This window comes from Trachemys scripta, chromosome 7 (assembly GCF_013100865.1).
Source record: "Trachemys scripta elegans isolate TJP31775 chromosome 7, CAS_Tse_1.0, whole genome shotgun sequence".
NCBI lineage: Eukaryota > Metazoa > Chordata > Testudines > Emydidae > Trachemys > Trachemys scripta.
Window position 1 is genome coordinate 72,837,503 of NC_048304.1, and position 26,517 is coordinate 72,864,019.

Genomic DNA, 26,517 nt, shown 5'->3' on the forward strand with positions numbered 1-26,517 from the left:
AATGGTGAGAGCATTCAGTACTTCAAAGGAGCATCCGGCAAGATCAGGCACTGTATTGATTCATTTCTAATGTTCTTTTTTCTCATTTTGGGTTCTTCCTGCATTATTTTGTTAAACATTTCGAGTTTCACTGAATTCATACGGCATAATTACATCAGCTATTGGGAAAAAAATATAAACTATGCAAGAGTGGGGGGGAAGCCACTATCATACAAGCCGTTTCCAATCTGTATTGAGGTGAGTTTAGGGCCCAATCTCAAAATCATTACACAGGAAAAAGTCACACTGATGTCAAGGCTGCAGGATCGAGCTCACAATGCATCCTGGGGAAATACATGTAATGGAAGCTAGTGGCCTACAAGGAGTTTGTCTCTGATAGACCCAAAGAAAACACAAAGGAATGTTTTAAGGGCCCTTATCCTGCAAAGCGATCGGCTAGAATAATCCCTTTGCAGGAATAGGGCCTATGTTAGTATTATGCTGCATGGCCCACTACTACCTCCTCCATTACTCTGATTATTTGGGGCATTTGAAAGATGACACGACGGCTTCTACCATTTATAAAAACTCTAGGGCAGTGGTCCTCAACCTATTTACCATTGAGGACCACATATGTAGCCCACAATGTATTATGTGGGCGGCATCCAATACTATCTGTATGGCCCTGAGATGTGTCATGGGCTCTGTGCTGATTGGGCTGCAGGTTGAGACCCACTGCTCTAGGGTCACCTTTAATGCCATTTGACATTCTCTTATGTGTCCTATTATCAACTGAAGTGGGATGGACCAATTTCATAATATACAAACTGACAACAGCAGCTCACTTCCATCTGAACGAAAGCAGTTACACAAGATAAATCACCACACTGACCTCCAGCCGCTTGATGATCTCTCGTAAAGAAAGAGCAGTCTCATCTCCTCCTATGAAGGTGATTATAGGCAACCGAAAAACCTTGTCCAAGTCAGATTCATGCAAACCATAAAGCCCTACAGTGTGTCAATTGGTGAGAGGGGGCGGGGAGACAAAAAGCACAAGCTGAAGAGGCAGTATGTCCTGGTCAAGACAATACACAGTGAAAGTTTAAGCAGGCTGTAACACACCTTACCCTTTGGGAAAAGGGAAAATATTTTGAATTGCCAGATTGTAATGCACACCACACATTTGGAGAAATCCATATTTAACAAGCACATTGGCAGAGTTTTCAAGATGTTTATCAGATGAAGGAGCAAATCTCATCTATTGATTGGTATCTATGCAAGCAAGCGGTACAATATTCCAATGGAAGGCTGCACGTGACAGAAAACCTTCAACATGGGGAATAATATGGCACCTTCACTATGTTCCAAGTTCCTATTACTTTAGGTTTTTTTTGTTTTGTTTTTTTAATTTCATCCTAACTCACTTCTGCCATGAAATGTGGCAATACAAGAAAAAAAGAGTTTTAAACAGATTCAAGATGCATACATAGGTTAACCCATCACACCATAACCCTTGTCCTACCTTCATGAATTTTTACTTTATGATCTTCACTGATGTAATTTCTAAATTTAAACTGGAAGCTTTTTCAGGGAGGGACTGGACAATACCCTTACTACTACTATTTTTTTTGTGTGTGCCCAATGCATTTTTGGGAACACAAAAATACATATTATATTTGAGTTCATTCCAGGTACTTCTGGCAATTCTCCTCTTAAAATCTCTCTTTATATTCTTTTGAAAACAATGATAGGTCCATAAAGTTGTATTCCTTGAAACTCTTCCTACAACCTAAAAGTGTAAAAATTAGAAAGTCTATAAGTAAGATCATGACAAATAAAATAATTAATAGCCTTTTAGCCAATAGAATGCTTTTATACAACCACTGGGCAATACAATAAATTACTGTTCCCATTGCCTAAAAATAGCAGCAGCAGCAAAAATCAGAAGTAATTATACAGATTGAAGAAAATCCAGATTGAAGGAATAACATACATGTTTATCAGAGATGCAACAGAAGCTGGGCTATAATTGCATTAAACACACATTCAGTCCTTGGCTTTTGAGACTGCCAACTAGAATGCCAATTAGTTTACAAGATGGGGATATTCACTGAGATTATCAATTTATTTTACACCTGCCATCAAACAACTTATCTATGTTACATTTGACCTGGAAGCCCACAGGGGAAAACATCTTAGGGTCTCATTTTAATGTTAGGAGGTGAATTGCCCCTGGCTTTGCTATTAGTAACAAAAGTCCTACCAATAACTTCAGATTTGAACCAGATGGTTTATAAATCAGAGTTTCTCTCAAGGCCAGGTACTGTGAAAAGAATGCATCATCTCCACCCTTGATTTAGGGATCTCTGAACCTGCCAAGGCCAAGAAATCAGTTTCTGCCAATCTTTAACCTATCTTTTGCAGTTCCAAGAAATGAGGTATGATCAAGACAACAAGCATCACAGCATGGCTCAAAGTACATGGTGAAGGTTCTGCACGAGGAAACTCAATCTTAACCCACTACAGATTGAACACAAACTGTAAGCAAGTACTTTTGCATTCATTGACTGACAGCCTGAATAATACCCAGAGATCTAAAAGTTAACAAGGAAAGAAAAAAGGGATCAAAGTTCAAATTCTAGAAAGGGGAAGAGAACTAAGCAATTTAAAGACCAAACCACTATGGAACTCAGTGCACTACTTACCATGCAACAGTGTCAGTTCATTGATATTGTTATTACCAATACGTAATCTTTTCATTTAAAAGTAGTAAAATAAGTAAAAATGGTAACTGTAGATAAATAGCACTTCATTTTTCACTTTAAATTTGAGAAAGGTGCATATACAGACAGACACACATAGAATTGAATCAGTTCAGTTTACTAGTACTTAGGAGATTTAGTTCGGAGTCTGTAACACTAAAGCAAAGAACGAAGTGCCACCAACTTTACTTTTATTTGTTTCTTTGATGACTCACTTTCCAACTTAGTAGGATTTTCATGTGCTGTCATGTGAACAATGGAACATGTAATAGAAGTGATGTGGACACAAATAACACAGCTGTGTCTTTTATCTCAGCACTGCATATTTATTACAGCATCACTTCAGGTTTAAAGGGATAGGGACCTCTGAACTTAAGCCTCACTGAAGGTATTTTTAGGCATTAGTATTTTGCAAAATGTGTTCTCGCAACTAGCTATATTGTAAATATAACTCCTAAAGGGAACTGATGCATGGGACACTACATACAGGAGATATATGTATTGCTGGCCATGATATTCAAGTATCTTGTGTGGTCATTAGAGGCTCTTCATAAGTTTCCCTATTGGTCTATCAGGAACTACTGGGGAACACTTAGCAGCGAGCCTGGGAATCCCATCATACACCCTCCAACTTCCTTTTTCTGCTAACATATTCATATCATACATCCCACCAGACACACACTTACATGCCACCATCACTTATAAACATGCCATCCCTTCCTGTTTCTTGTAATGTCACGTTCCTGTTAGTTTTTCCAAGATGCCCAGGATTTCACATAGCATTATTTCTGAGGTTCAGAGAAGCCATGCCAATAGTCTGAATTGAACTTGAAGCTTAGCATGATTTTGTACATGTATGCTCTGGATACCCTGAAGCAGGGGTTCTCAACCTCTCTCTTTCTGCCAACATGCTATAAAAAACTCCACTCCTCACCTGTGTCACAACAACTGTTTTTCTGCACATAAAAGCCAGGGCCGGCGTTAGAGGGTAGCAAGAAGGGCAATTGCCCGGGGCCCCATGCCACAGGGACCCTTGCGAAGCTACATTGCTCAGGCTTCAGCTTCAGCCCTAGGTGGTGGAGCTCAAGGCCTCGGGCTTCAGCCCCATGCAGTGAGGCTTTGGCTTTCTGCCCTGGGCCCCAGAGAGTCTAATGCTGGCCCTGCTTGGCAGACCCCCTGAAACCTGCTCACAGCCCCCCAGGGGGTGCCAGACCCATGGTTCAGAACCACTGCCCTGAAGGACTTTTGTGCTCTCCCTGCCATCTCTCTTCCCAGCAGGCTGAGAATGAGAACATAAACTAATCTCTCACATGCAATGCATGAGTCTGGGAGCCAAATTCATCAGGGTTCTGATGGTGTCTCATATTGGAGGAAATAAAGACCTCTCACTTTTGATTAAAGTGCAGACTATTTTTCACAATGAAGATAATACAGCTGGGATCCTGAGTGCCTGAGGCTTTCCTTTTATAGAAAATGTAAACAACAAAGAGAAATGAAATCATCCCAAGAGGGGGAAAAACCCTGCACTCCCCTCAAGGCAACATGTGTGTCACTTTACCGAGAAGGAATCACAGAATGGCTCCTTGACCTGCATAAGGCTAGCTAATAGCATGCACCTGTGAAGCCACTAACCTGTGCCACTGACAATGCATGCAATGCACCTTCTTCACCTTGCCCGAGTATTGAGCTCTCACATAAAGCCACCAGAGACTGGTCAGTCAAGTCACCTCTACTGTCATCTAGTCTGTGATTAACATGACAAAAGATATAGACCATGCCCCTGCCTGGTAGGTCAAAGCTCCATGTCCTAAACATTAATATTAGGGGACACTAAGTATTTCTGCCACCTCTGTTTTAGGTTGGAACCCTCCTCTTTTCCCACAATCCCTTTGACAACATCCCCTCCCCATCTATAGCTGCTTTTTGTGCCTTGCATTTCTAACAGGTACCATAATCAGCAGTAGCAGACTGCACATAGCATAAGGTGATGCAAGGATTTTAATTTTAAATTACCTATATTTTGTTAATTTTATATTAATTTAATAATATAGATATTATTACTCCTCAGCTATTAGCATATCAATTATTTTACTTGTACCAGAGAGCAGACAAAGGGTACGTCTACACTACCCGCCGGATTGGCAGGTAGTGATCGATCTATTGGGGATCGATTTATCACATGTAGTGTAGACGCGATAAATCGATCCCCGATTGCTCTCCCGTCAACTGCTGAACTCCAGCTCGGCGAGAGGCAGAAGCAAAGTCGATGGGAGAGCCGCGGTGTGCCGCAAGGACGCAAAGTAAGTAATTTTAATTCAATCTAAGATAAGTCGACTTCAGCTATGCTATTCTTGTAGCTGAAGTTGAGTATCTTAGATTGATCTCTCCCACACCCCCCAGTGTAGACCAGGCCTCAGATAAGGGAGCCTCCCCAAGGACTAAGAATGGGTTTTCTTCAGCTCTTACTGCTCTAGCAGAAATCATGCTCCCCTGGAGAAGCTTAACTAAAACTCCCTTGCAGGGCTGCAGTTATTTTAGCATCTTCCATGCTTGGGTTACCCCACGAGTTCTGCGTAACCCTTTTTAAGAAAGTGATTATAGAGCCAACTTCTGGAATTCTCTTATAAAAGGCACTGGGGCATAGATGAGTCCAAATTAAAGAGCACTTATACACACAACCTTTGGCCAAGCAAATCTGAAAAACTGATCCAGACAAACTGAATCTCCTTAAAGATGATGATCAAATGAGGAAAAACAAAATGAGCCAAACTCACTGGAATTATGGAGAGATTATACGGACACACTTGCCATGAGAGGCAGCGAGAGCCATGCAATAACCTGCATTTAACATGTAGCTTTGACTCCCTCATCTGCACTCTGCCCATTAATCCATCCCCTTAGGACTTGTTTTAACACTCCAAACTTCCAAGCAAAATCAAACTGCTACCATTTTTTTTAAGAGTGCATGAAATATTTCCTGCTTTGATCCAGTATATGAAATTTACACTCACCTAAGGCCCAGGATGGACAATATTGAGCCCTGGACCAATAATTGGTTTCAAGTCCAATAATCTTATGACCCATGAGGGCTAGGAATGAATGAAGCAGGAAAATGGGGTTTCTACATAATGTAACTTCCACCCAGATCTTGTCACTATAGGATTTTTTTTTTCCATTTATAGTGTCACAAGAATGAAGTAAGAAAACGTATTGCAAATATTTTTTCCACGGAGGTTAAAGTCATGTCCGTTTCTTTCTCCAGATGGTCACTTACACCACTAGCGTTAATCATTGCTTTGGTGGAGGAAATGGAACTTGAGTTCTCTGCAACACTAACTCCCACATAATGGATCCATTGCACTAGTATTGCATCAGGTTTCTTGATGAATTTTAGCAAGACAGACATGATTTTTTGCCTTCCTGCTCACCTTTTTAATTTTTCATTATTAAAGACAGACCCATTTTAAATAGATCAGCACCTGTCTCTCCCGGTCCTGAAAGGGGGCTGGGAAGGAAAGGCTCTCACCCTCACAAGCTGATCATATCACCCAGAAAACTGGGAGTCTCTCTGTTCTGGGGACTCATCTCAGTTAGCTTTACATATTACATGACTTTCTGGGTTTTAAACTCAGTCCAGTTCTGCTTCCTCACAAAGCTTTCAACATAGTGCTGCAGTTGTCAGTGCCCAGCAAAGCTCTGTGCAGAGCAGGTGCAGGCCTTTATGAAGTGCCCTCAAGCTTCTTGCTGCCACCCCTGGTAGCAGAAGGGACTACAAGATAGAAAAAAACGGAATCTCCCAATAGCAACACACACACACACACACACAAACACACACACACACACACAGACTTCAAAGAGGGAAGCAAAGGTAAAGTTAGGGGAAATAATGCATCAACCAGAGAGAATAGAAATCCTTTGACAATTTAGGCTCATAGATTGACTGTAATGGCTGGGCACATGACAAAAGGTTTGGCCACCCCAGAATGAATCTTAGTCATGCATGAAACAGTGTCATTAATGAAAGCTAGAACTGGGTACTATTCTTTAGATCTAAGAAAAAAAAACATCTGAACTATCTGTTTGCTCTCCTTAGCCTAGAGTACTACAGGGTTTTATCTACCTGGCCTTTGGAGTGCAGAGCTAAGAGATATCACTGACTAGCAGCATTCCTCCTGCACATCACTCTAATCAAATTAACGCCATCTGCTTCTTACCCTCTCCCTAAGCTACATGGGTCACTTAAAAAAAAAGAGAGGGGAAGAGATATAAAGTGTAAGAAAGAAAATACATGGAGATGGGAATGTGCACTGCATGGCTCTTCTTTAGAAATTTTGTGGGCAGGCCAATGTTGGCCAGCTCTCCCCCCACACTTGAAGACAGCAGCACCAGGAAAGCCCCACTCTCCTCCAAAGAGATGATGGGCTAGAAGAGGAAAGGGCCAAGAGGATTACAGATGTAAAATAAAGTAGAGATCTGTTAGAATGCTGCTTATCCACTCTTTGCACCATATTTGATCTCCTGTCCAAATTTTCCCATACAAAAAAAGAAAGATCAGAAATTAAAGGTAGATAGGTAAGTTGAATTTAAGACAACTAAAGATAGATTTTAGGCTCCAATGATAGATTTTTTTTTTTTTTTAGCAGGTGCACTTTATTTTAACATTTCTTTAACTTTTCAAAACACTGGCTACTATATTGATCATGTTGCTTCATCTCTGAAACAAATGCCATCTAAGAAAGCTAAAGCAATTCCTGGAGAACCAGGACACACTGCATTATTCCTCTAAGACAGGATTTCTCAAGCTGGAGTCCAGGTCAGGGAGTCATGTCCAGGGCCACCGGCCCCACTGATCAACTCCTCCCTCTCCCTCCCAGCACCTCCTGCATGCCACTGAACAGCTGTTCAGTGGTGTGCAGGAGGCTCTGGGAGGGAGGGGGAGGAGCAGGGATGGGGCACGTTCAGAGGGGAGGGGGCAGAAAGAGGCAGGGAAGAGGAGGGGCATGGCCTGGGGCTGAGCAGGGGGCTTGTGAAAAATTGTAAATCAAAATGGAGGTTCTTGGGTTGCTAAAGTTTGAGAACCGCTGCTCTAAGACACTTTTAAGTGATGACTGCAAGACTGAGATTTACAATCAGTGTTCAAAATTTTACAATCTCTATGACAGCTTGGACAGATTCTTCTAATTAAGAAAAAAAGATGAGATACATATTGAGACGACTAAGACACTAGTTTGGGTATCTCTTCATTTATTCAGAAAAAATATCAAAACTATTTTTAAAAATATGTAGCTCCTGTATCATTCACAAAAAGATTCATTCATGGAAACGCAGTCTGCTATTCCACAGAAGTATTAATCACTGAACTATTGTATTAAGATTTTAGCATGTTTGTAATATCACTCTTCAGGCCAATATGTTTTTTGGAAATATCTAAGTCATAACAATAAGACCATATGACTAAAGATAATAATAGAAACTAGCCCTTACATAACAATGAATAGGATGCATTTTGAATTTGATTCAGTTGACAATTAAGATCTCAGCCACATAGCACTCAAACCAGAGTGATGTGCAATTATAGAAATGTCTATATCTATTAGTTGCTTTAGATGTGGTCCAGAACCATGTACTGTGTATGATTGTTTCCTATCCTTTTAATACAGTAGGAAGATACCATGGGCATTGTGTAACTGTTCATTTACTATGCACTTGTTCTTAATTCCATTGTCCCCCATGCTCCCCTCCCCCCACAATAAAAGTTCCAACTAAATACCATGCAGTGGCAACCAAGTGCGAAGGGAGAAGCTTCACTGGAATGATTTAGCCATCCTCTTGCAATATATCTGTTCAAATTGCCAAATTCACATTATATATTACCATCTCATCAGCCAATCCACACTCTATTCCCTAATGTTCTAAAAGCATGCTTGATCTCCCCAAGCTTGAACAATGAGCTACAGCTGCATCTACAAATAGGTAGTGAAAGAATGAGGGAATGCTCTATTTTCAAATTTCCCTGAGGAGTGGTCAATGGTTAGATTCACATAAAACGTATCACAATCAAAGCAAAGTCACAGTGATTTATCATAAAATAATACACAAGGTTAGAGGAACATTTCACTAATTAATAGTTGTCCTATCTAAGGAAAACAAAATACTCAGTTGTAATTATCTTGCCTAGTGACTCCCTCCAGAGAATACATTGTACCACGAGACATGCCTCTGGCCAAACATATTGATTTATATAAAGTAGTTTGAAGTTCTCACCCAGTTTATCAATAGTAGTGATTAAATCAGATGGAACAAATGAATCCAAGTCTGCGTCCAAGATTCCTAGGGGATCCAGCTGAGCCACATGATGTCCACGGATCTAAATGGGTGCAATTAGGTAGGAAGAGGGAAGAGAGACACCAAGACAAAAAAAATCATGATAAATAAAGTCAGTAAAAAGGGAGAACTCGCCAATATTTGTGCCCCCGACACACAGATAACTCATGGAATCATCAAACATACACACACACACAAAAACCTTGCGAACAGCCATACTGGGCCAGACCAATGGTCCATTTAGCCCAGTAGTAGTCAACAATCCCTCAGAGTTCGAGGATGATTATTTTCCATAAAATGATAGCCAATTAGACCAATCCCTGATCCACAGCTCTTGTCACAGTTGAGGCAGGCATTTCCCAATGGAAGGGCAGATTTGAATTGTTGAGTCAGCCTGCGGTGCATTCTGTCCTCCTTTCCCATTTCTCTGCTTCCTGTTGTCAGCGGCCAGTGCCAGATGTTTCTGGCAATTGGAGGTTTAGGGACATCCAGTGCATGGTGTTGTGTTCCTGACCATCTTGGCTAACAACCATTGATGGATCTATCCTCTATGAACTTATCGAATTCTTTTTTGAACCCACTTATACTTTTGGCCTTCACAACATTCTATGGGAATGAGTTCCACAGGTTGATTGCGCATTGTGAGAGGTACTTCCTTATATTTGTTTTAAATCCTGCTGCCTATTATTTTCATCAGGTGATCCCTAATTCTCGTGTTATTGTGAAGGGGTAAACAACACTTCCCTATTCACTTTCTCCATACCATTCAGATTTTATAGATCTCTAACATATCCTCCTTAGTCATCTTTTTTCTAAGCTGAACAATCCCAGTATTTTTTCTTCCCCCTTGTATGAAGCTGGTCCATGCCCCTAAACATTTTGTTGCCCTCCTCTGGCACCTCTTCCAATTTAATATTTTTATTTTATGGGGTGACCAGAACTGCATACAGTATTCAAGGTGCAGGCATACCATGGATTTATATAGCAGCATTATGATATTTTCTGTCTTCTTATCTATCCCTTTCCTAATGGCTCCTTACCTTCGGTTAGCTTTTTTGATTGCTGCTGCACATTGAGCGGATGTTTTCAGGGAACTATCCACCATAACGCCAATACCTCTTTTTTTGAGTGATAACAGCTAATTTAGATCCCATCATTTTGTATGTATAATTGGGATTATTTTTCGAAGGCGCAATACTTTGTACTTAACATTGAATTCATCTGCTATTTTGTTGCACAGTCACCCAGTTTAGTGAGATCCCCTTTGTAACTTTCTGAAGTCAGTTTTTGACTTAACTATCTTGAATAATTTTGTGTTGTCTGCAAATTTTGCCACTTTGCTGTTCACCCCTTTTTCCAGAACATTTATGAATATGTTGAACAGCACAGGTTCCAGTACAATTCCCCTGGGAACCCTGCTGTTTGTGTGTCTCCACTGTGAAAACTGAGCAATTATTCCTACCCTTTATTTCCTATCTTTTAACCAGTACTGATCCATGAGAGGACTTTTTCTCTTATCTCAGGTCTGCTTACTGTGATTAAGAGCCTTTGGGCAAGGGACTTGTCGAAGGTTTTCTAAAAGTCCAAGTACACTATATCAACTGGATTACCTTTGTCCACATGCTCGTTGACACCCTCAAAAAATTCTAATAGATTGGTGAGGCATAATTTCCATTTACCAAAACCATGTTCATTCTTCCCCACTGTATCATGTTCACCTATGTGTCTGGTTGAAACTATAGTAAAGAACAAAATTATCAGTCTGCCTAGTACTGATGTTAGGCCTACTGGTCTGTAATTACCAGGATCGCCTCTAGAGCATTCTTAAAAATGCGTGTTATATTAGCTACTCTCCAGTGTCGTGGAAAGAATCACCCACGCATTGATTTTAGTTCACAGACTCAAGCCCGAGACTTTATTTATTGCAATACATACCAAACGCGTTGGGGTGACAGTCCGAGAACTGACACACATAGGACCGCACACAGGCGGCATTTATTCCGTCAAACCGCAAGCAAAGTACAAATTATACGTCATTTGCGAGAAATTAAAGCTGGGGTCAGCCCCCCTATTCCCGGTACCTTCCTTATTATTTTACGAGAATTGGGTACATATTAGGTAAGGGGTCACTTGGTGTTTTCCTTTAGGGGTGTTACTTGGCACTAATTTAGGGGTATTTCTCATTAGAGTACATATCATCTTTCCGGGGTTTTATGGTTATGGGCATAGGGGGTTAACACAGGACGCTCAAAGAAAATATCTGATTGGCTGAATTTGCAGATAGCTGGAACTACAGGAGGAGTTAGCCTTTGCAAAGCAATTTCTTCATATTAAGTGGTTATTATATTTCATAAATTTAATTAATGGAGATATCCTATCTCCTAGAACTGGAAGGGACCTTGCAAGGTCATTGAGTCCAGCCCCCTGCCTTCACTAGCAGGACCAAGTACTGATTTTGCTCCAGATTCCTAAGTGGCCCCCTCAAGGATTGAACTCACAACCCTGGGTTTAGCAGGCCAATGTTCAAACCACTGAGCTATCCCTCCCCCCAAACAAGCGGTTATTATGTTGCTAAAGCGGTTATTAGGTGCAGAGGTCTTTTGCATTGTTTACTCCCCCTCCCTCCTCTGGCCATAACCCTTGACCAAATTTGGCAGAGAACTGTGCAGTTCAGTCTTGTTCAGGCTCTGGCCTGTACTGCTTTTTATAAAGGCAGTCAGCATAACAATCCTCTGTTAGAGGGTCTGAATTTGGGCCTTTAGAATCACTTTGGTCATTAAAAGGAAGGCCCCCTAGTTCTTTTTCCCCACACCAGTCATCTGTTACTCAGGCTGATTTAAGTGATAGGTTACGTACAACAGTTAGTAGTTCCGCTATTTCATATTTGAGTTCCTTCAGAACTCTTGGGTGAATACCATCTTGTCCTGGTGACTTCTTATTGTTTATTTTATCAAATTGTTCCAACACCTCCTCTACTGATCTCTCAATCTAGGGCAGTTCCTCATATCTGTTACCTAAAAAGAATGGTTTGGGTGTGAGAATCTCCCCCAGCTCCTCTACAGTGAAGACCGATGCAAAGAATTCATTTAGCTTCTCTGCAATGGGCTTGTCTTCCTTGTGTGCTCCTTCAGCACCTCAATTGTCCAGTGCACCCACTTACTGTCAGGCTTTCTGCTTCTGATGTAAAAAAATTTGCTGTTTGTTTTTTGCATTCTTAGCTAGTTGCTTTTCTGATTCTTTTTTAGCCTGCCTTATTGTACTTTTACACTTTACTTGCCAGAGTTTATGCTTCTTTTTATTGCCCTCAGTAAGACCAAACTATTAATTTTTAAAATATGCCTTTAACCACCATTTTTTCCTCCATTATTTGGCCATGGTGGCATTTTTTTGGTCCTCTGTTTTGTGGTTTTTATTTGGGGGTATATATTTAGTTGGAGATACACACCCCACTAGTGTTAACTTTCACAACGTAGTGCCCTATGAACGGAAAATAAGGAGTACTGCTGCTGGATATATACCCCAATAATCCCTATTATGAACACTGACCTCAACACTGGGGTCATAAGCAATTATGTTCTCTCTATCTTGCTTACCTTTCAGTTTAATTTTTGAATTGTACATAAGCAGCAATTTCTGATAGAGATTACAATTTATCTATGTTCCGTAAAGCTCTGGGCAAATTTAAGGAACCATGTATATATTTTGTAATAGTAATTTGACATTCTTTTCATTTCCCTTTTCAGGTACTAATATAAAACTTCCATACACAGCTTATTTTTTAAAATAATGGATAAATTATGAGTCACTTGACTACAATTTCATTCGATATACTAGTATCCTAAACTTCAGTGAAAATAAACTATAATACCAAGGGCTGAACTAGAATTTTAGTTCAAGAGGTAGCAACTGTGAACATTTCTTAAAATGCAGTTGTACTCTTAAAAGTGACTGTTAAAATGCCATCATTTTCCATATGACGTGCTCTGTTTACAAAGAAAAGAAACTAAACAAAACATCGTTCTACAATTGCCTGTCTTGTAAATTTAGCATTGATCAAGCCAGAATTGTCGTGCGTCATCACCGCTATTAAAAGTTCTGCAGGTCACATTGCGCTCTTGATGACACCTGTACAACCTCACTGTTTACAATGGTTACACAAGGGTATTTGATTAGAACTGAGTAAACAATTCTGTTGATGCTCAAGATGGAACAGAATCTTCAGCTCCATCCGTGTTTAGCTGTGTTTAGGTAACTCTACACTCCAGAAAGGAAAATTCAGCATTTCATTTCTGCAGCAGCTATATATGCATACACATAAAGTGCCCAGTATTCATAAGTCTATTTGATGATCACATGGTTCATTGAAAGCACAAAAGAGTAACATTGTCTATTACAATACAAAATGCTTGATATAGCATATATGTTTTGTTTTTTCAATTGCTACTTCACATTGATTTAGTTTACAAGATACAAATAGTGGGGAGAGGGTGGCAAAGAAATTCAGGTTCAATGTTGCAGCAGTGTGGGAGAAAATATTTTTTAAAAAGTCTTCTTCTCCATTCATGCATCTTTCCCAAGAAAGAGCCAAATAATAGAAAAAACATGTTCTGATTCCAGAATTCTAATCATTGCCCATGATAAATGAAGCTAAAAGGAAGACAAATTGATCCCCATATGACCGGTTGGACCAATCAGGCTGAGAGCTTCAAGGCTGTGTTTAATTTTTAAAATTAAATATGACAAGTCATGAGTCTGGAAACTGCCATGTGAAAGAGCCATAATTTGCAAGCAAATCTGGGATTCTTGCTCATGGGTTCAGCAGAAATTAGGCATATTGTAGAGCTGATTAAACCTGTCACCTTGGAATCAAGTTTAGAGACTACATTTTCCCCTTGTCCTTCAAGAGAAGTCCCCCTCTCCAGGGCTAGTTCCATGGAATAGCACAGAGTTCCCCTATGTCAACATTTACATTAATACTATTTATATCAATGTTTAAAATATATATACACACATGCCCTCGCTACAAAATAAGTGGGATATTAAGGTTCTAAACTCTACCCTATGCATATAAACTTATGGCAATGGCATGCAATAGAGTTTCTCAGGAAAAAAAAAGTAGCCCAAAAGAATGGTGTGGAAATTCAGCTGACACAGTCTGTAATGAGAGCCATTAATAACTGGCTACTGACTAACCCACCCCCAGACTTTGGGCAAGAGGTAATGATGCTGGGAAATTGTTACTAGAACTGTGATGCAGGAGTCAATAAATGTATTAAAAGTTAAATGTAAATTATGCTTACGCAGTCCCTCTCTAGTCATGGGAAGTTCTTGAATATGCTACTGACTTTGAGCTAACAGAGCTAAGTCTTTTAGCTCAGGCAGTACAGGTTCATGCTTTTATGAACAGAGGTCCCAGGTTCAATCTCCGCTATTGATGATCCAGCGAGGATGCCATGTTACACTAAATTGCTTATTATGCTGGTAGTACTTTAGATTAAATTAAAAAGTGAAAGAAGGCTTTCAAAGCAAGGAATGCATGAAGTGCAGCAGGACTGCCACTTATAAAGGCTTTGTAGAAAACTGAACAAGAAGATAAAACTCCATTGTATCCTTTCTAAACAGGAACGCAACTGACTAGGACTCCCACTAATAAAATAGGGAAAAAATATACATTTTTAGATGTACAAGATGTTTTGCAGTAATTTTTAATTCTCACCAGAGCCATTTAAAAGTAAAGAGAAATCCTCTTGTAATCAGCTAAAATGGTGCAAAAAAAGAAAAATGTGCCCTTTTGTGCCCAGTTTTCATGAGATAGTGTTTAGACACAAACTGAAAATTTCAGCTTCTGCTCTCTCTCTCCCTGCCCTTTGATTCTGACTTCCTGAAAGCAAGGAGATGCCAGTGCTTTCAGCTGGATCAGTTACATGGATACAGCAATTTTCCTAGCTCAACAGTGTTCCCTCCCCTCCTTCACCATGGAGCATATCCACCCTCCTCTGGGCTAGGATGACCTCTCCAAAGTCATGCTGGTCTCTGACATGGTATGGTAATATTCTAATATCCTGATCTCACTGAAGTAAGTGATAAAATTCACTGATTAAGACCCGGATTTCATCTTCAGGACCCAATCCAGCAAACACTTCTGACTGAAACCTAATACTTATGACTGCGAGTAATCTCATCTGAACTCATGGTAGTAAGCAATATTTCCTATAGGTAGAGCTTGCAAGATTGAGCCTCTCAATATATTTCCATTGGGTATTATTTTTATTTTCTGCCATTTACAGGTTTTATCCTGATCAACTGCACAAACTCAGGAAAGAGGGAAGTAATAAAAAGCAAAGGGAAACAATTTTCTATGGATATTAACATTTTCAATTATCTTCTGTTAATTAATCTCTGTAATAGATAGCTATTCCAAGACAACATAACATAAATCACATGAGGTATAACAGTAAAAGTCTCACAAAAAGCCATCTGGCTAAAAAAATATTTAATTATTACATTCAGTGACAGTAAATGTCAAAAGAAGTACTTCTGCATCATACTTAGATTTATCATTTGAATAATATTTGCCACTCTTGGCAAAACAATTTCAAGACACATTTTTAGGGACGCATGTAAATCACAAGTCTGACAGTGTTTCTGGTTTTCAATATTAATACTAAAAATAAGCTAAATTATTGAAATAGAAAAAAATTTGTGAGAATGCTGTGTGAAGAATAATGCATACAAATTTACAATGTGTTATGAAATGAGTTAATACTTTACATACTAGTGCAAGGGTGAATGCACAGAAGGGAATTCTTTTTAAAGGTGTTTTAATGTTGTCAAATATTGGTTTCCTCCTCACCCTATTAAGGAAAATTCCAACAATTCCAATAAGCTTAATTGACTCTATGCCTTCAAAAATCAGGGGGTTCCCCCAACTGTTTTGTTTTGCAGACCATTTCATTAAAAAAAAAAAAAAAAAAAAACATTTAATTCTACAGACCACTAGGACAGGCTGCTTCGACCACTCCACCCAACGTAGCTTGAAAACCTCTGTTTGAAATAATAAAAGATATAACAGAAGAGGATATGGAAGCAGTTTGTTTGTACATTTTATTTTCTTACTGTGCTCATTACTTTTTTAAAAAAAAGTAAAGAACCCAGCTGATTTCTTGAGATCACACCAAAGTTCAGCCTGTGTTTAGAATCTGCTGTGTCAGTGAGGACAAAACTCAACCAGATGCAGGTTTCAATGGTAGTCTCTGGGGTAAATTGTGCAGTGAAGTGAATGGTAATATAATTTACACATCAGGCATAAATGGTACAGTGGTTTTACCTGCCTCAATTTGGCAAAATGATTAACTTACACCTCATAGGTGATGGGGAGTGGGAATGGTAAAGAGGTGCAGCAGATAGTAACTGATGGGAATGTCCAAGATACAGCAAGTCTCCTAAATAAACTGGTATAGGTTGCATTACTTTACAATTTACACCCATTTTCTTACTAATGTACATCACATAGGACCACTGCTATATTTGGCCCCACTTAAGAATATACATTCATATTCAATCTTTGAGCTTGCTCTTCCCAGCAAAGAGCTCATAACTTTGTAATGTTCATTATATTCCAAGACCCTTAAAATTATGAAGCTTTAAAGAATCACAGCTTGCAAGCAGAAACAATTGTGCAAAATTATTGCTGTAAACAGTTATATTTATTAGCGACCTCACGCTGGACTAAAAAAATTGCAGTGTAAGAGTAAAATCAATTTTTAAAAATTAAGTGTCTCATTGTTCGAAATAATTAAACAACCATGAAGATATCATCTTTAAGATGAGCATCTGAAGATTTATAATATGACTGAGAAAGTTCAACTTCCATTTCAACATAGATTAAATCAAATCTTTCAAAGTTCTGTAGAACAAGTTCCATATTTTTCAAAACTGATTTACCCATTTTTTTAATGACTAGGTTTTAAACTTCGTTAAAATTCAACTACACATTTAAAGAAACAGAATGCATCATACTCCAGTTTTAAAAATCCGTTTTACCAGATATTCAAATAGGAGCTGAATTAGCTCAGTCTGACTCTACATGGTTTCCCGGAAATCATGCTAGGAACAGTCTGTACAAAAGCATAGTTTAGAGACCCATTTATAGTTACAGGGAAAAGAACGAACAAGTGATGAGGCATTTCCATGAACTACATTAAAATTAATGGTTAAGATAGCATTGTAATTTAGTAAATATTAAGTAAGGTTCTATAATTAATCACAATGTAAGGCATTTTAATCAATCATTTTAATGGAATTGTTTGTCACCCGTAGAGAACTAATACCCAAACACTAAAGGGCAAACACAAAAACCTCATATGGGCCCCTTCAAATTACCTGGGGCAGGAATGCTCCTATTCAAAACTCAGGATCAAATAATTTTGCACTAGATCCAAAATTTGAACAGTCCTATTTTTCAGTTCATATATGGCTGAAATTCTTGAAATAATGTTTCTTGCAAGATTTCAGCCAAAGGTAGTAAAAATCTCCAACTTCACTGTTCTTGAGAGATTGCCACTATTTGTGCCTCAAATTTCAGGCAAACAATGAATAAGATTTGGGTGTAATTACAGAACATAAACACTAGCTCCGATTTGGCTTCAACTGTAAACATAATCCCAATCAAGAACAGAAGGATATACAGTATGACTCTGAAAAAGGAGGATGAAGTCTGAGCAGGGCCGGCGCAACCCATTAGGTGACCTAGGGCACTACAATTTGGGGGGTGGTGACCGCGGTGATATTTTGGCAGCGGGACCTTCCGCCGCCTCTGTGGGGGGCGGCATTTCGGGGTGGGACCTTCCGCCGCCTAGGGCGTCAGAAAAGCTGGCGGCACTCCTGAGTTTGAGGTGATCACAACAAAGATTCAAAACTTTCTCCCTCTCCCCACATTGGTTTCAGAGTATGGCAGCAGCAAAATAAAAAAATATCAATACAGATATCATCCCTGTCAACATCTATGTATAGTAACACAACCAAAATTTGCATCAATATTCATATACAGTTTTTGCATAAATTTAAGCAGATTATCAGAAGCATGTGCTTTAGATTTATTATGCCTTGTAGAGAGATAAGGAATCTTATAATTGATCTATATTATGAGAGAAATCAGAAAATTTACTTGGAAACATTTTAGTGTTTTTTGCGGGGAGTGGGAGTGAAAGGATTAACAACATAAATTACTATCTGCTTTTGTATTAAGTCCTCCTTCACAGAATCTAGACTCCAGTATTAGAAAAAAGCAGTACATTTATTGAATTTCCCAATAGAAGAGCCACAAAGCAGTCTACTACAAAAGCACAAAATTAGCAAGTCCGAGAAATCAAGTTTTAGATCTTTCTCCATTATATTTATTTAATTATCTGACAGAGAAGCATTTACAATTGATAGCATCTCTTCAACGCAATTTATAAAGAGGATTAGATACATCTATAATCACCAAAATGCTTTTAAATAACCCTTTCATTATTTTGTCATGGAGATGCCTACAACACACAAAGACACCTCTATTGCATCAATTAAGTCAGGAAATATATAGTCCCAAATAAAGGAAAATTTGTGTTCTCTGGGTATTTTGTTTCCAACTGTTTTTTTTTTTTTAGCATCAAAGCAACCAAACGTTCTGTAATTCTTGCTGCTACTTCAACAAAATTTTGCTATAGATTTCACACAAGTGAAGGAACAATAGGCCGGTGTGAAACTGACCATGCTTTCTGCATAGACTACTTTTATTTAAGTGACTTCTATGACATGACTATTTACATAGGTCTTTGCACCTATTTACCATACTGTAGTATGTGTTAATTTAACACTGAAACATATTTAGCATCGGGACAAGGATGCTACTTCTCAACCAAATGACACCATAGAATGAACTGAAAGGGAAAAACTAAACAAGTCACAAAACTATTTTCTCCAACTTTCGTATTCACAGTCATTGGGATTCACATTTTGCTGAATTTGCTCACTCAAAGTGTACTGCTTCCTTTTTTCCAGGGAAAGAGAACTCAGAAGGTAAAACTGATATAGATCACAGTGGCTTTCCCTTGTCTGAAAACAGATTCAGATAAAGCAAAGCACATTGTGGAGAACAATGAAGAGTTTCATTTCACTGCACATACCTTAATGAAAAAAATAAGACATTAATTCAGCTACAGTTTAAGCTACTGCACAATATGCAACGGATTGTATTATCACTTATTACACAGGAAAAATCTGCTCAAGCGAAAAAGCTGGATTTCAGAACATTTCTTTATTCTGACTCAGTTCTCCATCTGGATGGAGTTAGATGAGCAGGTAGAGCGGAGGATCAGCTGTTTTGGTGAAGAGGCAAAACCCTAGAGGTGCTCCAGTTCCACAGCGATACGTGAAATAAAAGAACCAAGATAAATTCAACTGTCCCTGCTCTGATATGGATACCCTTTGCGGTACTGTCACTTAACCTCTGTGTGTTCCAGTCTGGACAACTGGGATAAAGTTATCGGTCTCTTGAAAATGTTATGAGAATCAATATGTATTGCAGTACCACTTAGGGACCCCATTATAGACCTGAACCTCACTGAGCTACACACTGTACAAACAGTATAAAAAGACAGTACCTGCACCAAAGAGTTTACAATTTAGGCATAAAACAGATGGAAAAACACAGACAGGGGAAACACAAGAAAGCAATCAGTTAATATTTGCAAAGTGCTTTTAAAAGGAAACTCCCTCCCCCATATAATGCTAAGTAGCAATAGTACACTTACTTGATATGCTCTGATCAATGACTGTACAGCCAAGTGGTCCTCAACCAGTTTTTCAGCTTTACCTGGGGTCTTTGCCAATCCATGACTCTGAAACAACGCCGCTCTGCTTTTCGAAAGATCTGGTAAGTGCGTCTGGTAAGCTTGACCAGGAGGAGCCCCAGCGTTAGCATTTCGGAAAAACAAATCCCAAGACTGGACAAGGTTGCAGAGAAGAGGGATGAACAGAAAAAGGAAAGGAAGGAAGAAAATTGATTAGATCAAATAAAACCCATGATTCAAAGCAGTAACTTTCCACGTGACAGTGAATGTGGCAACATAAGAATGGCCATACTAGGTCAGACCAATGGTCCATCTAGCCCAGTATCCTGTTTTCTGACAGTGGCCAATGCCAGATGCTTCAGAGGGAATAAACAGAACAGGGCAACTAAACTGATCCATGCCCTGTTGTCCAGTCCCAGCATCTGGCAGTCAAAGGTTTTGGGACACCCAGAGCATGGGGTTGCATCCCTGACCATCTTGGCTAATAGCCATTGATGGACCTATCCTCCGTGAACTTTTCTAATTTTTTTTTTTAACCCAATTATACTTTTGGCCTTCACAACATTCCCAAGCATTGAGTTCTACAGGTTGACTGTGCGTTGTGGAAAGAAGTTTGTTTTAAATCTGCTATTAATTTCATTGGGTGATCCCTGGGACTCTTGTGTTAGGCAAAGGGGTAAATAACACTTCCTTATTCACTTTCTCCACACCATTCATGATTTTATAGACCTCTATCATATCGCCTCTTAGTTGTCTCTTTTCCAAACTGAAAAGTCCCGGACTTTTTAATCTCTCCTCATATGGAAGTTGTTCCATACTAATAATTTTTGTTGTCCTTCTCTGTATTTTTCCCATTTCTAATATATCTTTTTTGAAATGAGGTGACAAGAACTGCACGCAGTATTCATTTGGGTGTACCAGGGATTTATTCAGTGGCATTATGATATTTACAGTCTTATCTATCCCTTTCCTAATAGTGCCTAACATTATTAGCTTTTTCGACTGCCGCTGCATACTGAGTGCATGTTTTTCAGAGAACTATCCACAATGACTCCAAAATCTCTTTCTTGAGTGGTGACTGCTAATTTAGTCCCCATAATTTTGTATATAGAGTTGGGATTACGTTTTGCAATATGCATTACTTTGCATTTATCAAACACTGAATTTCATCTGCCATTTTGTTGCCCCAATCGCCCAGTTTTGTGAGTTCCCTTTGACAGATCTTTGGCCGCCACATGCATTTTGTGCCACAATTTCAGACAAGAGTACATATACACTGCAATGTATCCCCTCTCTCCCTCATGTTCTGTGGCAACTCCATGGTACCAGCTTAATGTAAATTATTATTGCTGTTTGATTTCTAGGGTTTTTACTTCTGCCATGCTATAGAGCTTTCCATTATGTCACTGAAGAATGAAAAATAAATTCCAGCTTGCTAACCATACAGATAAAGATGACTTGTCAGACGGGCAAGTCAAATAGTATACGTTTTTTTTGCAGGGGGAAGATGAGTTTGCTATTTTAGAGAAATCTAAAGTGCAACATTGCTAAAAGCATAACATTATCCATCCAATCCATTTACCTATGATGTTAATGCAGGCAAACATTAGATATATAACCAGGAGAGTTCTATTATTGCATCTATAAGCTTTAAATCTGAAAGCCTTGATTAATAAAACAGGCAGGTTTCTTTAATTATATTATAAGGGTTTTTGGATACTCCAGTAGTCTTCTCTTCAGGCCCAATCCTTGAGCTGTTCACTCAAGCAGAGATCTTATCAACTACATTTAGAGTTTTGTCTGAATGAGTTCAGGATTAGGCTCTTTTCTTCAGCATCTCAAGATATTACAGTCAACCAGACTTCAGGGCTGTGATTTCAAGGTTATGTAAGTGGCTGTGACGCATAATTTACGAGGATACTCATTTCAAAAGTCAAAATGTCACAAACAAAAGATCCACCTATTTGTATCAGTTAATCCTATTCAAATGTCTCCAGATTAATCATAAGCATTTGAATTTAAGTCATAATATCCAGTTCCCCCTAAAATTAACAAGCCTGGAGCTAATCCCTTCTCTGGTGTTATATTTATTTCTCAGGCAAGACATACAAACTCCGTGAAGTACAACACAAATGCTGGCTTAAATGTAATACAATGAATAAGAAAAAAAACCAAGACAACAATCCCCTTCTTTTTCCATCATCACCCAGGTTCTGAGCTGTATCGTTTCGGAGGAGAGTGTTGCTCTTCTAAACACACATGTTGCCGCACATCATTAAATGCTTTGATGATGACAGAAGTGGACAGCAGAACAACAGGACAAAAAAATAAAAACAAAAACAAAACAAAAAACAAGAACAATCCTGCATCATCAGGGGTTGCCTAGTAAATCTGTTCCACCTCTGATTTCCATCACTGGATTGGAAAAAAATTGTTAATACTTCCCTCTTTCCCCCTTGAGCTAGCCAAACTGGAGAGATTCTATGGCAAGATTTTTGTTTTAAAATTTTAAAACAAAAATGAATTTAATTAAACAAATGCCTAATTAGAACCTGACCGCTTAAAAAAAAAAAAAAAATCACCATCAGAAAAACCCTTCTATACTGAACCCTTGCAGCAAAATATGACATCAGCCATCACATTTTAAACCTTTTGTCAGATATAGAACTACCACACAACTTGTCCTCATTGTTGAAATAGGAAGATGACGTAACAACATTACTGGAAACCAAAAAGGACAATTGTGATTGCTTTCAAATAGATAGTATTTTCAGATACAGTAGAAGGTAAATGCCATGATGTAGAATTTAATTGCGATGCAGTCTCACTAGGCCAACTGTTAATCTTTATTTAAAGAAAAACCCTGAAAAGTTAGAACGACTTCGTTTTTCCCTAGTGGAACCAGAGCCCAAACACATGGGCTACAGAAAGTCAGAATAATATTGACTAAGTTGGAGACAGGATCTCTAAACTCTTTTACAGCTAATGGATTTGATTGTCCGTTGTAACCAAGGGTGCAGTAACCAGAGGTAGAAAGTCTGCCCAGTGGGGCCCAGCCAATACAGTCCCAAAAGTGGGTCATGCTGACAGGAAAGATGACAGGACAGGGCACCCAGGATGCACTGAATTAGCATATTCCAAGCTAGCCTCAGCCCACAGTGCTCCAAGAGGCTCCAAATGCAAGGTACAGCTATTCTCTTTTCATGGTACCCTTGGAGAGGAAGGGGGCCTCCACTGGTGCAAGTACACACAACAGTAACCAAGTTCCCTCCCTACATATGGCGGCCCAGGCCCATGTGTCAGTAGGGTTCCATTCTTGGGTCTGACACAAATTGGGTAACCCATACAATCCCTCTGTGCCTGAGCATTCCCATCTGTAAAATGGCAATACTGTTTCCCAACTCACTGGGATTTATTTGATATTTGTGAAACACTGAAATTCTAGGACCAGGAATTATTTCAGTGGCTGGAGCTGACAGTGTTATTGTGGTTTAGATTGGGTGTTTTAAGAGCCTCTAGGCTCTAGAGTCTCTGGTGTTCTTTATTCTTATTTACATTAATTTTAAAGCTATTTGCAAACAACTTACAGGATTGTGTTCTCTACTATGTAGTTGCTTCGCTGTATTGTTCCAGGGAGCCTGAGTGACTGAAAGTTCTGCACTGTATACACATGGCTCTGAACTGGCATAAATCAGAGCAGCTTGTTAACCAAACAGACTGGGCTCCTCTATTCCCTCCATCCCCCATCCACACCCATTAAACTTGAAGCAAAACACTTCTAATTCCTTAGAATGCTTTGTTTCATCTCCAGCCACCGGATAGGTTTTAAATGCACCACTTTGGCTAAGCAAAAGCAGGATGGATACCTTCCTCCTCTCCCCCCCATATGATTTTTTCTTGAAGTTATTTGGTATTCATGCTCATTTTAAGCTAGTAGCAATAACCCACTACTTTTAGAAGCTTATTCATTCACAAGAGGAATTCGGTTTGTAGTCTCAACATTAACTCTTCTTGAGCACACAGTCAATTGCACTATTGCTGAGCTGCAATGTCCCTTCACTTTTCTCCCCCTTTAGCCATCCCATTTACCTAGGGAAATTCAGACTTCTTACAGAGTCATATTTTGTCAACTAACTCGGTAGTTTTGGAGTTTTTAATTCATTATTAAAAGTTTCTTTCTGAAATGCACAGGATTCAGAGAAACCAGGGGAAATGAGCTAGTCTTTCAACCAGATGTCACTGGCCATAGAATTCTCCCCAGCAGGGTACTTGTACCTAGGGGCATATTGTCAAACACCTGTACCTTCAAAAATGGTGCCACACAGACTGTCACCATCTATTTATTCAGGATTTATATTTAGTCCATTAGGAGTTTTCCCATCTGATGTTCATTGATGCTGCTGGTTATGTAGAAGCTCCTTCTCTACAACACAGCCTCCCACGCAATGCCCAACAGCTTGATACACACCTCATTTTGCGGGGAGGAGAAATATTTTAGTGGGAATTCAGTTGCTCGTCATCTCCCCTCCTCCCCCACCCCACATTTTTCCTGCATACGGGAATATTTGAACCCAAGAGATGGAAATCCTTCAAAAACTATTCTGAAGTCTGAAAAAGAGGTTCTGTGCTTCCCCATCAATTAGGTGTGGGTACAAGTAGATAGGTTGAACATCTGCATTTAATGCTTGAATGCTGGGCCTCCACTGTATCTTAGGATAGGTACTAAAACTGTATGACTATTCCAGTGTAGTACTGAGTCCACATTTTACTAATATCTTAAAGTTATTCTGACTCTAGTGTAGGAAATCTGAGACGGGATACTGCCTTGGGTCTTGGAAGTGCATGTCTCTAGAGTGATACCACATACATCAGAGTAGAAGGTTATTCCTATAATTCATGGGATACTACCCATTTGAAATTCAAATTCCCTATAAATGATTCCATGTCAATGTTAAAGACCTAGGCCCTGATCTTGCAAACACTTATGTACATGCTTAACTTCACTAAATCCCATTGATTAGTTAGCATCCAATCCCATTTGATTAATCCCCACCTAACTAAACCCTATCCAAACAATTTAAACAACAAAATCCAGACAGGTATTTGGGTTATTTGAACTTTTTTTAAAACATAGTTATCACGTAATGCATTGCTTCAAATCAGACACAACACAACCAATTTGACTTTGTGATGACAATCTCTTTATCCAAGAAAGTTTCAGCAGGATACCGAAACTAGATCTTCAGAGTACATAGTTAGTAGATTCTAGATGACTGGAGTTGAGCTGGTAGACTGGATTGCTCACCCAAAGTACTCCGTAATCACACTTGTATTAAGAAAGGTTTCCTGAAAGAGTACTTCCATATAGTTACACAGAAAGGAACGTTAAAGATTCACACATTAGAGTACACTGAATGTTACTCTTCAAGTTTCATGTAGTGAGAAATGCTGTATTATGCTACCTTATTATTAGTGTCCTTTCTGAATGGTCATTAAAATTAAGAAATTTCAAACAGCTTATTAGTTCATGTTTCTAATTTTCACAGTATATTTGACATTCGATGTTCATAAATTCAAAGTTACAGTCATGGAGGGGACAAATTTAACTTTTACCGTCTTGTCTCTCACAAGGTTTTACATTTAGATATAAAAACAGTATATTACAGGGCAGACCTACAAGGAATGAAATAATATGGCTCTAGACAAATGGCCTTTGAGGCTGTTGGTGGGCAAGTCTATTCAGAAATTATTAACAACTGTTTTTAAGGTTTATAACCACAGTCCCTGTTCCCACTATGCAAATTCAATACAACAAAAGACTTCAGAAATAGCTTCAGAAGATACAGGCAGATGAGGCACATGGGGGTATAGTTCGCTTTTGCTATTGATGTTCTTGACTGTATCGATTTGTTGAGCAGGTTTGACATTTCATCAGAGGGGAGGGGGAAAACACACCATTTAGCTAAAGAAAATTAGTTTTTCCTAGATACACATCCATCAAGACCTTCAGAAACTTGTATAGTATCAATCTTGAAAGATATCAGAATGCAGTCTTCTGGAGCTCTTGTGCATCACAGTGTCTCTACCAATAAAGCTTACCATGTAATGAATGGATTGAGATCCACCTAGTTCCATAGCCATTCCAAATTGAAAGAGTAAAATTCTTTAAGACAAAAGTATCACCACAGATCTGGTTATTTAAGTTATAGTAATAGTCTCTTCTTCCTATCAACGGAATGATGACATTAAATGCAGCTATATAAAAAGGAATTAAGCCTTTAATAAGTTTTGTTGTGCCCTGTATTTTCAATATTTCTTTCCAAAGCAGCAAATCTATTAAATAAATATGTGCTTTTATTCTCAAACAAATAAACAGGGGGGGAGGGATAGCTCAGTGGTTTGAGCATTGGCCTGCTAAACCCAGGGTTGTGAGTTCAATCCTTGAGGGGGCCACTTGGGGATCTGGGGCAAAAATCAGTACTTGGTCCTGCTAGTGAAGGCAGGGGGCTGGACTCGATGACCTTTCAAGGTCCCTTCCAGTTCTAGGAGATAGGATAGGATAAACACAGTTCAAATGATTCAATGACAGTGTTTTCTTATCTACTGCTTTACGGTAAGTA

At 39.0% G+C, this 26,517-nt stretch overlaps 1 protein-coding gene across 2 annotated transcripts in view; it reads right to left on the reverse strand.

Annotated features, from left to right (window-relative positions):
- The window catches only part of OGDHL (oxoglutarate dehydrogenase L), a 108,258-nt gene that overhangs the window by 64,327 nt on the left and 17,414 nt on the right, over positions 1-26,517 (reverse strand). For both annotated transcript variants that reach the window (XM_034776954.1, XM_034776955.1), the window contains exons 3-5: positions 19,859-20,050; positions 9,006-9,108; positions 872-987 (exon numbers count right to left, since the gene is read on the reverse strand). In XM_034776954.1, coding sequence (XP_034632845.1) covers positions 872-987; positions 9,006-9,108; positions 19,859-20,050 — 411 coding nt within the window. The remainder of the gene's footprint in view (positions 1-871; positions 988-9,005; positions 9,109-19,858; positions 20,051-26,517) is intronic.